At 38.2% G+C, this 14472-nt stretch overlaps 1 protein-coding gene across 1 annotated transcript in view; it reads left to right on the top strand.

The window, feature by feature from the left end:
- Positions 1-3846: 3846 nt before the first annotated feature.
- The window catches only part of LOC141904461 (neuropeptide FF receptor 2-like), a 52636-nt gene continuing 42010 nt past the window's right edge, over positions 3847-14472 (top strand). The window contains exons 1-2 of the mRNA XM_074793050.1: positions 3847-4012; positions 5846-6253. Coding sequence (XP_074649151.1) covers positions 3847-4012; positions 5846-6253 — 574 coding nt within the window. The remainder of the gene's footprint in view (positions 4013-5845; positions 6254-14472) is intronic.

The following is a 14472-nucleotide window of genomic DNA, read 5'->3' as shown; positions in this document are numbered from 1 at the left end:
CAGTCGCCCTGTTTCACGCGGTGTCGAATGCGGAGAACGATGAACTGGACTCCTGTTGAATTCATGTGCAAATTAAAGAATTTAGAATTTACAAAAACATGAAAAGAATAAGCTAATATCTTATTTTACTGAGCCAATTCGTCTCAGACATCTCATGTACTTTTGATTTCGTGGGATCAAGGGGCGGGTGGCTGCATGTGAGTATCATGAAAATTGCTAAACGCTTCTCTGTTGGTTTTAGCTATCAAATCTTCTAGAAAGAAATAGTGAGCGTATGAAAAAAGCGTCCGAGAGATGCGAGGTAAAATATTTGTTTTTCAGAACTCCAGAAAGAACCAGACGAATTACATGTACTTAAAGGAAATAAAAACTCGTAGAAAATTCTAAAACAATATTGTTTATTCTCAGAACGCTTTCTTACGAATAATAATAATGAGGGCGGTTATTTTTATATACAAATTCGGATTAGATTTCAATCGAATTTTTCACAACAAAATCGAGAAACAATTACTATTTATCAAGTAAATGTTGTCGTTATCTATAGATGATAAAACATGCTTATAAATATTAAATAATCTATTTTCTAAATGAAATCTTTGATTTTTTTTTTCGAGGCAGATATGGTTGCGCAATATTATTGAATTCGTTGTTCGTGGCGGCAACAGTTTCTATGGCAAAGTATATTTTTTAAAATTCATTGATTCAACTACTACATAATGCATGCGTTCGTCGATAGAAAGTACCACCATAGAATGGCATATCAAACAATCATCTCTGAATAATTCCATTGGAGCCTCGATGTTAATAGGAATATTGAAAGCATTTTCCATCGTCAGTCGTAGCTTTACGATGAACATTAGAAAATACTATTATGGGTTTTATATGACTGAAAATATAAATTCGCAAGGATATCAACGCGAATACCGACTATCATTCGTTGATTGTCTCTATTATTTCGTCGTATGTTTTATCCATCGAATTTTAATATGTGAAAGTAACGGTGATATAGAAAAATACTGTCTCGGTTTCCCGGAAGATGATCATTAGAACATAGTCGAAAAAAAATCGTTAACTGAAGGAAACTTTTCGGACTTGTTTGTCTTTTCTTTGTCTCCTGTTTTCTATGTAATTTGTTACAATACGAACAGGGTGTTTCACAAATGGAAAAATTAACGTTTTTTTTGTCGAGGAAATATTCATATTGTTCGGTGTAAATATTTGTTACAGAATAGGAAGAACCGGCTAGAAAAATTTACGTTTTCTTTTCCAACCATTTGTCACACCGAAAATATTCACATGCGATAAAAGCATTTTTTCTCGAAACCAATTTGCGGAAGGCGCTCTGTACAATCGTCCGCGTCGATGGTATTTATTGGCCAAAATTATCAGCGACCCGTTGAGTTAATTCGTTAACACACGCGAAGCCACACAAAAAACGTCTGATACCCCTCGCGCCGGAACCACACCGACTCGTTACAATCGAATGCGGAAAGTTTTCAAAACAGAACATTCTTGGCGTGAAGGGATCACGCTGTGACCTACGCGTGAACGACTGGCGGACAAATTTCTTTACGTCGTAAATGGCGTCGGGTTTCTGGGTACACACGCATAGTAAATCAGTTCATATCTTCATTATTTCATTCATTAAGCGAATGACGTTGACCGGATCGTACCAACGCGCACCTGTTTTGCGTTATTCATTTTCGTTATTAAATTTGGATTTATCATTGTTATTATTCAATAGACGTTTCTTTATGAGATCGTCAGTAATTGTCTATGACCTTGTAGACGTAACCCCGACTCCAATCTAGTGAACCACCATATTCATAAGAATTTATGCTATTTTACGAGATTATACCGTTGTTATTAAGCAATATAGATGATATAATGCTTTGATGCGAAAGCATGCATTACATCATAACCTTTCCACCGTTTGTCAATGTCGTTAAAAAACTGGTCATTCTGACCGCCGATCACACAACTATATCTGCACTTGATTTTCGATTTATAAATCAAACCCTGTTTCGCTCACGGCAGGTGTGGTGGGTTTGTACGTGACACCGAATCAAAGAACAAAAAAAAAAAATCAAACGAAATCTACCTATCAAATAAATAACAGGGTCAATGCTTATTTCAAAATCATAATGACTGGTCAAACATTACTTGAAACTCGAAATACCTGCTGAGTCTGATATCACAAAAAGACTCTATTGTGAATTATGTTCGTGTGTGTGCATCGGATTTAACCAAAAGGAAAACATACAAAAATAAAGAATATAATGCGTTTGCGTGACAATTTCGTAATTTTGCAGCTTTTCACTTCATTTGTTTTGCGACTAAACGGCGCACATTGCCCGAAGGAAAATAGGAAGTAAAACTAATAGAGAATTTCTACATCAAGTGTTATTTGAAAAACTCTGATTTCACAGTTATCACAGCAAATTCCAACCTAGGTTTCTCCGCCTACTGATTACATTCTAGCTGCTACGGGTATCACGTATTCACCTTTTTTTATATTGTTTCAACTGCTCTTTGGAAATAAACCTGTGTTGAAAATGATAGAGTATTTTTTTTAGCTCGAAGAACTAAAATCCTCTATTTGAATTCGTCGATCAAATAGGACAGTCCATGAAAACAATGTTGTTCATCATCGAAGACCGCTGATAAAAACGCTCACTCAGGAAACTCATATTTATCGAAAGAAACGGGTTTATTTACGAGCGTACAGAACGATATGCAGCTCACGTTTTTGGCATTTTCCGGAAGCGGGACATGATCTGAAATCAACACATGTGATAATACCATTTATATAATGCCCATATGCATTTAAATTACCCAATCTCACCGTAACTGCGGTAGGTATAACTGTGTTTGATATAGGGGTTAACATAAGATATTTTTTGGCATTTTGAGTAATTCTTCTTCGTCTACAGGTAACGGGACGGTCAGTTTTATTCCGTTCGATAAGTTAACTAGCAAACGGTAAATTCACTGGAGTCAAAAACATCACCGTCCGATGAGATTTTGTCTGGTGAGGTTTTGTCTGATGAGGTAGGCTAAAACGGAAATATATGGAATAAAAAGTTAGTAAACAAATATTCAGTCGGATAATTCCGCATTTACAAGTCAGGTTTGTATGCAAGACATTTTTCTTTTTGTCAAAAATGTGTATATGATATCGTTTAAGATCAAATGGCTCGATCGAGAATGTAAAACAACGAACAAATCAGAACAAAATAACAATTTTGAATTCAGATGAATATATTTGCATACGGTAAAAATACCCATCACTTGCTCGTGCCGATTAAGGCTGTTTAGAAGATTGTTTGAATGAACAGGGATCGAAATTTCCAATTATGTATCTTCGACCAACGGTCACATAACTTTATCTGTACTTCGATTTCTGATTCCAATACTAAACCCCCTGTTTCGGTGGCGGGCAGGTGTGGTGGGTTTGGAAGGGACGGCAAATAAAAAAAAATCAAACGAAATCTACCGATTAAAGGTAATGTTTGGATGAAAAAATCGTTATTCTTTGAGAATATTTGGAAGTATTTCTCAGATGATCGAAATTCTTCTAATGTCTTGAATTAAGAATACCTCCGAGTTCGCTTTGAACACGCGACAATTCATTTCCTTATTTCGAGAAGACACAAACAAAGCGCATTTTCTAAACCGCAATCTGTAGGAACCTGGATTCTGAAGAGCTCAAATACTCTCTCTCTCCCGTTTCACTCGTGGTAAGAATGTTTTCCCAAAGACGACAATCGTAAGTGGAGAACGGTCCCGCTAGCTCGATTAAAACCAACAAATTACGACCATTCGTCATCGTTGAAGTCGTTTAGAATGTCGCTAGATGGCGTCGAAATTTGGAGAATATCGTCGACGGAGGAGTTGTTCACCGTCATTCGGGCGCGAATTGATCGATCACGACCGGACTGGTTCGTCGCTCAACCGCAGTCGTCGACATCGAACCCGAAGAACTCTAATGGATTAAAACGCATCGATCATGGTCGCTGAGACCGTCGAGCAAACGACGCGCGCTAATGTAATTCCTTTCAAACCCATCGTGCCAGTTTCTCGTCGTACTGTTTTCACCGCTATCGACTGGGTGTAAAGTTAACGAAGCAGTCGTAGCGCGGCGTCGTTTTGCGCGAGGGATTTTTAGAAACGGTCGTTTCGAGTACAAAGCGTCGTAGTTTTTAAGTCGTTTCGTTTGGCGTTAGAGTTTTCCGTTCTGGCACTCGGTGATTTTACATACGGTCGATAAGTCGATAAATTCTTTGGAATTTCACGATTCGAAGCTCTTCAACGGGAGGAAATGTCGTTTTAACTAAAACCTAAATCCAGAATCACACCGATACATGACCTACTCTGATTTTTTTCGCATCCCGCAATCGTTATCTTATACGTACATGTCGATAATATCTTCAGAATTTCCCCCCAGTTGAAGACACTCAACATCAGTATCGGGAGGAAAAGCCGTTTTGAATAAAACCGTAATCAGGGCTGGAAATCAGGATAAAACTAGCGCGCACATATACATCAAACCATATACATAGATTTCGTGCGTGCGTGAGGATGAACGGATCGGATGAAAGTTTGAATGAAATTTGATCGTCGTAGTTTTTTCAAATCGACTTCTTACATCTGCAACGTAATGTTAAACTGCGCACGTTTCTCGTTACACTGATACATACACGTATTCCAGTTTATCGCAACATATGCAACGGGACGAGTTTATTAAATGATAATAATAATAATAATAATAATAATTTAAAAAAAACCGATTTGCTGTTTCTATAAACTGAGCTTATCTCAACACGTAATAGCTACTGTATAACTGAACTTGTGTAACGAGACGAATCGAATCTTAAGCACATTTCAATGATTCTCAACACAGTTTAGATTCGATGCAAACAAGGCTACTTTCACACGTTTTTTTCCGCTTTATTTTGCGCGGAATTAGAAAACACGATTCGAAGCCGATTTCAACGTTTTGCATACGATTGAATATTTCGATAAGACCCGTGTCTGCCGCCGCCGCGAATGCAGCGCTCGAACGGAGCGAGCGCGCTGATGTTATAGTCTGAGAGCGCGTTCAACTAGTTGCAAAGCGCCGACGCGGATTCGTAGAATCGTCGCGATCTGATCGTAGGATTCCTCTCCTCGGCTAAGAAGCGCACGCGAGTGGCCGCTGTTCGATGCGACAGACACGCGTTTTTCATAACAGTTTTGCGGATTTTGTGTGTGATTCGCCGACTATCTATAAATATAAGCTTGGCTGAGTCGAAGCAAGACGATCCGCTGAACACGCGTCTGGCACTCGATCTTACACTATTGTGTGTTCATTTTATTTCTGCCAGTGTTTCATTACGAGTGCACCGCTTCCACGAGTGACTCGAGCGAATATAGTCTTGATTTCAGGGTTTTTTTAAAGCGAAAAATGCGGCCGAGTGCTACTCGAACCGGAGGAGATTTCGCGCGTGGCATTTTACATTTTGTCGAACGGTGATTTTTCGCAGCTGCGTCGCCTGTTTTAAAGCGCAGCTCATTTCTAACCGACCAACAGAACAGGCCACGGAGTGTTTATAACTACGATTTTGACTGTTTTTTCGTCTCTGCCAGCGAATATTTTTTTACTATCAGACAACATTTTACGGGTGGAAAATTTTGCGATTGTGAAAGCGGACGTGCGCATCGAGCAGGCGACGGTGTAACCGCAATTCCCGTTGTCATTGTAGATAATTCAGCATGACGCGCGAAAATGCAAATGAAGAAAGATCCCGTACGTAAAACTTACCACATTTTGGAGATTTCACAAAGAAAGTCGATTTCTCTACAGGATATTCGGAAAAACCTCGAAATATGACGGCGTTAAACTATTCAATAATTTCGGAATACGGCCCAACGTCCGGATTTGGGATGAACGCCGCCAGTAGTAGGAATAACGTCAACATGTCGTCGAATTTGAGCGCTTTCAACGGCACCGAATTGAGAAACAACTCGTCGAATTCCGGTGCCGACGAGGGCGATTTCAAACTGCTCGTTCACATGGTAATTTTAATCAGCGTAGCTTATCTGGTCGCGTTCGTTCTAGCCATTATCGGGAACGTATTAGTTGTGTCCGTTGTTTATAAGAATCCTCGGATGCACACTGTGACTAATTACTTTATCGTTAATTTAGCCGTAGCTGATCTATTGGTAGCTATAATCGTATTACCTATCACATTAGTGGATACTATACTAACCAGTAAGTACATCTTTTTCTTCAAAATGTATCTTCTCACCTTCGCTGTACGGCGGAACCTTGTTAAAACGAACTCGGATACGAGGATTCATCGGATATATCGAATATAGAATTATGTCCGAAGACAATTTGAGTAATTTCATACCAGATTTAACGAACTATCGGTTATAACGAACTGATTTTCTGGCCCCTGAAGTTCGTTGTAATGAGGTTCCACTGTATAACGAAATAATGGTTATAATGAACAGATTATCTGGTGCCCTGAAGTTCGTTACGAGGTTCCTCTGTATATAGAACTATCGGTTATAACGAACAGATTTTTCTGGTGCCCTGAAGTTCGTTGTAACTGGGTTCCGTTGTATAAAGAACTTTCGGTTATAACGAACAGATTTTTCTGGCGCCCTGGAGTTTGTTGTAACGAGGATTCACTGCATATGACTACGTTAGCATTAGCAGAAATTTTTCGCGTGTCGTCTATGTAGGACCAGATCCAAGTTATCGTTAGATGCGTAGACATTTTTACCTATATTCAATGTTTAAACTTTTCAGCTTGTAAAAGATCGACGATTATTTGCGATTTCAGAACTCGTGTTAATCAAAGAAATGGTTACTTTTCACAATAGGTAAATCGGTTTATGACCTGTTTGTACACTCGGCTTACAACGCTTAATCGCCTAGTTGAAAAGTAAATTACGCGTAAACTTATTTACGAGCGAACCTCTGAAAACAAAACCCATTTCAGTGGATATTCAAACAAAAAGCCTGTTTATGAAGTTGTTCTACGGACACTAAAACAGGAAGAAAATGGATTTTATAGTACGTAACACGATACAGGGCAGAAAGCCTTAAAGGTGAAGGTCATCAATTGGATGTAGGCTTAGTTTGTTCGAGCGAAAATAAGGCTCCTGAGGTCTTTTTAATGGTGTTTGCTAAAAGGAAAATGTTTTCTCAATTTCGTTAGCGATATGAACATTTTATTCAAAATGGAAAATCTTGTATCTCGATCGGTCTATTGAATATTCAAACAGTGTATTCACTTGTTCGCGACCAAACGACATCGTCCGCATATGTCCGTTATTCTAGTATTTTTGCAGTGATCCAAATCATTTCCATACGCTACTTACGATTCGAACTCGTTCTTGGACGTCAGAATCGAAACCTGTCTTTTGCAGGTGGTGGATTACCCGAAAACCTACCGGTAAAATTCGTTGAGGTATTTCTTCGATAAAATCGAAAATACGTGGCAAATAATCGCGGACGTATTCGACGCTATCGAATTGTGATCCCGCCTACGAACCATCTGGTCATCGAATTCAATCTGGCGTCGAAGTCACGATTTAGGATTTCGATGTTTATGTTTATGCATGGGTTGATTATACAGTCAATGGAAGGTTCTGTATTATAAAGAATACGCTAACAAAAATAAAACGAAATGAAATCATGTTGTAGCGACTTTTTCGGTTCAATAACGTTTATTACAAAGAATTCCACTTCAAAGCTTTTCGACTTCTCGGTTTTAGAATAGCATTTGCCGTAATCGTATCGCACTGTACAATACAGGTAACGCGTAGTATGAATGGTCAGGCCAAAAGGTAAAGAGTTCACGAAAAGTTGGCTTTGCGGAAATGATAGATTTAGCCGGTAATTTGCTGGGAACTATTCATTCCTCATGTGATCAGTCAACTGATATAGACAGCAGGTATGGATGGATCAGACGGCTGCTTTAGGCACTTTATGGTTCGGGTATTTATTGCGAAAGCTATCTACACGCAATCGAACCCACGCGCCATTCTGCCACAGTATTACACAACAGTTCGTCTTGTGAACGAAAAAAAAAACAAACGTTTAATCGGGCGCCTTTTCGGGATCTATTTGATTTTTTTTTTCATTACGTTTCATTATCTGATCAATGATTAGACGTTTTCATAGATCACCGATTCTATCGATAAATCAACTTCGAAATCTATCGTGATATTCTTTCTTCGATACGATAAATCGCTAACGCTTTGATACGAAAAACCCATTCTCGTAATTTTCTTTTCTCGGAGGATTTTCCCCACGTTTTTGATTAACCAGTAAGTCGATCATTACCAACAGGGAATTGACGTAAAATCGGAATTATATTTTATTTCAACTATTTCAGTGATAATACCTTGCCAGGTCCTCTACTGCCATTTTGGGTTTTCAGGCATTTTTTTTAAAAGGGTACGATCTTGTGTGGAACTGAATCTTTCAAAATGATAATAAACACATGGAAATTGAAATCTTAATGAACATTTCCCCACAAAACAAAAACATGGCGCGTGGCCCCGCACAAAGGCTATCACAAATTCATTATATTGTTATAAACATATCACAGATGCTCTCAACCACCAACCAACCTCATCGGGTGTCCACATAATCTCTGATCGATTTTTCCATATTTCACAACGACAGCTGAATCTAGAGTATTCTTGAATCAATTGCCGTCGAGTCCCGAATTTGAAGTGGAAGCTTCTCTAATCACGATATGAACGCTGGTTAGGACAATGGACTATCCATATTTCTATACGGTACTACACGCGTATATCAATGTCACAAAGAATCGGGAAACTGATATGACAGGTGTTGTTCTCAAACGTGTCAATGAATATGTCATTTTTCACTACATCGAATGTGGTTCGTTTTCGCAATATCAGCATTAGATAAGGTGTTAAAAATGTTATCTCTATAGTTCCCGCGCTAATGACAAATTCAATCCATCGTTTGTATTATGTAATGCTGCCCGAGGACTCTACTCGTTTTTCAGCACTGAAGCGCTTTCGTTTTTTGCTATTTAGCTGAATTGATAACTGACGCTTTTTGGCCAGAGCTGCTTATTAGATACGTACGTACTTTGCCCCGGGGGAAATATCGGAGAAGCACTTTATTTTTAAATCAGTAAGCCGTCTCAAGTCCCGAGTAACAACAGGTACTCGTTCGCGATCAGTTCAGTTTCAATTGGCGCGTCTCTTTTACATATTTGATACTGTTTAAGGCTTTATCGTCGTGAGAGTAAAAACTGTCTCTAATCTCGGTAAAGACTTCTGACCCGGTTGTAATCGGAGACGCGTTACCGGTGCTGCGTTTCTTTCAAGCGAAATGTCTTCTTTTTTTTTACTTACTAGTCTTACCGATCGCGATTCTTCTTAGGGCTTTCTCCTTCGTAAGAGAAAAAAGAAAGTACTAATGGTGCTCAGCCGGTCTTTCTATGGATCAATGTCGATATCTAAAATCATCGTTGGATCATACGTCGTTCGAAGCTAAGTCTTGTTGCGTATACAATAGTTGCGAGTCAGGGGAATGAGTTGTTCCACAATAATAACAGTTGCTATTTTGCATCCATTTTGCACTTTGTGGATTAAATCAGTAAGCCTGAAATTCCGAACTCATCGGTACTTATTCAAATAAATGCCACGCTCGCAAATAGCGGTATATTATAATACGTATGATGGTCTAAACTCAGTGACAGGTGCTCGTGGCAAGGTAAGCTATAGGGTGCTGGGTGAGAATCTTACTAATCCTCTCTTGTTAAGCTCTTAATAATCATAGTTGACAAGCAGATGTTCACGCGTTCGGCGATAAAATCGACAACATTATTTGATCAAAACACGTTTTGAAAGCTGGGCGTTTTGCATAGCAGGCGATGATGGTTGCTGATTTGATTCCATTTTTCATTCTCCGCACGTAGAGCATGGAGATAATGCAAAAATCGTGTACATAACGTATGATCGAACTGGTTGTTCTTTGAAACGGCCCCACAAGGCCGGATTCATGACCACTCCCACGAAAAATTGTGACCTCCAAAAAGTCCGAACAACAGGGGCGGATCTAGGAAGACTGAGGTACAGAAGAAACGAAAAGGCATTTCTCGATTAAGGCAACCATGTCAAAGGGCACTTGCGGGGTCACATTTTCGATGCTAATATATTTTTGAAGACATACATCCATAAGACATACATACATAAGATGCAGATTCTGAAAAGATGAGCCTCAAATTTGTAGGTTTTATGCGATTTTCGTCTCGGCGAAAAGGGCAACCTCGATGGATAGGCAGGGGTATTGACCCCTAAATCCACCCCAGGGCAATTACATTCCAAAATGGGCCCTGATTAGAACAGGAAAGCTCCTTTTCGTCTTCAGTCCTTGTGGGAAGAGACCTAGATCCGCCGTTGCCCCAGTATACATTTGCCAGTACTGCTGTTGAGGTTTTTAAGGGCATACGTATCTAATAGTATTAGCCAATATAACTTTATAGTTAGTTTTTGACGAGTTTGATTCTACGCAATGAACATGTAATTTCTATTAACCGATATTTACCGCCAGTGTCTCGCCGTTCTCCCGGCTTCAATTTCCTACGAAGCCTTCGACCACTGAAGGCTATTCTTAAATCTTTTTACGAAATTAAGGATCAAACGTAAGTCGTCTGTTCACTTGCTCTGCGTAAGCGTGATAACCGCCGGCGCCGTTAGTAAATCTAATGCATAAAAAGATAAGTATACACATACCCGTAAGCGTCTAAGAAGAAGATGCCGAAAGTGGATTCGAGAATGTATATAACTTTATTGAATTTACATTTCGAGAAAGCTACTGCTGCTACTTTGATTCAATGCCACTCACGTCATGTCCCGTAATGAACCTAAACTTGAAGTCGTCGAATACAAAGATCGGTTTGAGATGTTATGGGAGATATGCTTAACACGCTAGTGTTATTGTTATTATGATTATTATGATTATGATTATTATGATTATTATGATTATTATGATTATTATGATTATTATGATTATGATTATTATGATTATTATGATTATTATGATTATTATGATTATTATGATTATGATTATTATTATGATTATGATTATGATGATGATGATGATGATTATTATTATTATTATTATTATTATTATTATTATTATTATTATTATTATTATTATTATTATTATTATTATTATTATTATTATTATTATTATTATTATTATTATTATTATTATTATTATTATTATTATTATTATTATTATTATTATTATTATTATTATTATTATTATTATTATTATTATTATTATTATTATTATTATTATTATTATTATTATTATTATTATTATTATTATTATTATTATTATTATTATTATCATTATTATTATCTTCATATGTAGTTATCAATTAATTTATTGATTCCTTTTTTTCACAGGGCAATACCCCTACCAGGCACAGCCCATAGGGCTTGGGGTTTGCCTTCTTATACATGTACCTACGTATGAAATTATATCTAAAGAACTAATCCCTATAATCTTGTACATTATAAGTAAATAAATCAGTCATTCATTGAAAGAACCAGATGAAAAACCACGTCGGCGGCAGTTGACAGGTTTTGTAGCGAGAAATGTTTCCTTGTCACGTGTCGGGTATTAAGATTACGATGCGAAACCTAGATGAAAGTTCATCGAAAATGAACACTGACTTCTGACAGATTAGTCGTTGTACTGGAGGCTGGTGGCACAGGGGTTCTCATTGATAGCTAGTCGTTGATTTTTCTATCTACGGAGCTAGAAATATCTTTGAAATACATGAGTGTCTGAAATCCCCGATAATTTCATATGTAACGTGACATCCGCCCACGATAGGGACTCGAACCACCTGATGTCATGCCATGGCAGAGCGGCACGGCAGACGAGTATCGATGCAATCAAGTGGTTTGGGTTCCAGCCGAGGGAGGGTGAATATTACCCTTTTGATCGCTTTGTGGCGATAAATACAAATAGTACGTATGTAACCCCCGGGGATCGAACCCAGGTATCGTGTACATATTGAACAAGTGCGCTATATAACCGACAGACCAATGGAACTAGTCCACTCGACCAGTAGTTATACAGCTTGATGTTGTATATGTATAATAGCTTTGTATTGATACATCCGCCGGAGACCGTTGTCAAATAGATTAAAATCATATCCAGATGATAAATCTATATCATATATGTATGTATACAAACCTCTCATGCTCAGACAAAGAAAAAACGAGTCCGAAAAGGATTTCTTTGGTTAGTGATTTATTTTTGCCGTTATGAGTATCACATCTATAATAGTCGTCTTCAGGAATACTAAATTTACCACAAAATTATGAGATTCATATATACAATCCAGAACGAAGGGACTTTCTATACTGAACGTTTCATTTCGTTTCAGTAACCAATTTAGCAATCATGCGATATTGTCATCGCCTAGCAGCATCGTTTTTATCTGTAGAACACGCGATATCGATATTCCACAGATTGAGCTGTGATAGAAAAAAGAATGGATATTAAATAGAATTATAGTCATAATATATGAAATCTGACAGCTGTAATCGTATATTGAATAGTGATATACCTGTACTATCCAGCGAGACAGTTCAAGTTCCATAGACATATGTACGTTATAAAAATTACTGTCAATGGTCATTATATTTCAAAACCGTCGCCAAGAGGACCCCCATTTACCGCTGAGTTGGAGCAAGCCGTATATATACAAGAGATCACTAGGTCCTGGATCAATTTCCCACAGCCAGATTCACGGACGCGATTGCCTAAACCCAAGGAATCATTTTGATGCTATCATGTTTTCCCCCGAGGGTCATGTTGATCGTGGAAATGATTGAAAAATTATGTTTTTACTGAATCCAATGTTACCGTTCAACGAAACTGCCCTTGGGTTTCTATTACTGTGTTATTTACCCTATACGCGATGATCGCTGATAAGTCGCTGCGCTCTCGGTTAGTAACGGCCACTGCTTTGCCTTGATTGATTCACAGTCAGATTAGCAAACATTTTACAACCGAGTAAACATTGATGTTTAATACTTTTATACAAGCATCCGACAAAAACTGTCAAACATCGTTTACTACTTACGTCAGTATTCTCCGACTTGACGGATAAATCATGCTTCAGCACTCAGCGGCAATCGAATGGGCAGAACTAACACAGTTTCAATCAGTCATGAAATTATTGACGACAGATGATTATTTCAAAAATTGTTTTCGTACTGACTTATGCGTTTCCATATTCTGTTCGCCAGCTATCGAGCACCCGGTGAAACAACAGCGCCACCTAGCAACCTGAAGAGCATTATTCCGTGATATTAAGATGGCGGCGATCCGTTCGTTTTCACTGATTGGTGATCGTCTGTTGGTGTCTTTTCCTAAGCTCTGAGCACACGTCAATCCAAAGAATGTTTCTTGTTTTGCCAAGATTTTGCAGTTATAAGGAGGCGTCTAGTGGCTGATTCTGATGAGGAGTTCTGTGGCAGTTCAATTCAACGCGATTCAATTCAATATATCTATGGATGTCATCAAAATCAAACTTCATTATCATCCAAGCGGAATGCATCCGCTGGGATGACTATAATGTGGCTGGAAGCTAATACATTTATATGTTATAAAATACCTAGTTTTTATCGGTTGGCTACTCTTGAAAATATTACGTCATCTTCGAGGAATTGAATCGTGTTCAAATGCGCAATCAAGCAAAGCCAGTCGTGATTCGAATACTTTCGAACGGCTTTCGTCGACGGAAAGATCCGGCGTAATTGGTTTGTCAAGGAAAGTAAAAAACCCGCTCGACAAAAGAAGATGCGATCAATCAGGATAACTGCTGCATTTGTCAGTCAACCCATCAGTGGTGGGATTTATCGCGTGGTGGCTATATACCAGTGTTTTATATAGTGACCTAAACGTGTCTCAACCGATATTGCGCCGATTAATACAAATCAAAGTTAAGTCTAACCAGACCAGCCCGTGTGTCTAAAGGACCGAGTACATTGACAGAAAATGTTCAATTTTTCCAAACCAGGTTAAATTCTCCTCGCTCAAGGAACACCAGAACGTTATACAACTTACATATATATATATATACCTTTATAAGTAGAAGTAGAATTACTAAAATATTCACGTGTAAACGCGACACTCTCTGCTTTGTATATTGTTTTTGTTTTTGTCACTCATATTGTCTGAAGTTGTAGACGTTGGTTGAAGACCTTGTCCAAAACGCATACGTAAAAGTTAATAGTCTAGAGCCCATTTTCATGAAAATGTTTTATGCTTAAAAAGGTTTTACGATTGAATTGTTGGACTCTTTGAATGCGCAGAATAAACTAAACAACTGAGGTAAACTGTTTCGTGAAACTGGGGCCCGGGTTGGTTTCATGTTTCAAATGGATCGCCGGAGTAAAGTT

The sequence above is a fragment of the Tubulanus polymorphus genome, chromosome 4, assembly GCF_964204645.1.
Source record: "Tubulanus polymorphus chromosome 4, tnTubPoly1.2, whole genome shotgun sequence".
In the NCBI taxonomy this organism is placed as follows: domain Eukaryota; kingdom Metazoa; phylum Nemertea; class Palaeonemertea; order Tubulaniformes; family Tubulanidae; genus Tubulanus; species Tubulanus polymorphus.
The sequence above is the reverse complement of the archived record's forward strand: the minus strand, read 5'-3'. Positions and strand labels throughout refer to the sequence as shown.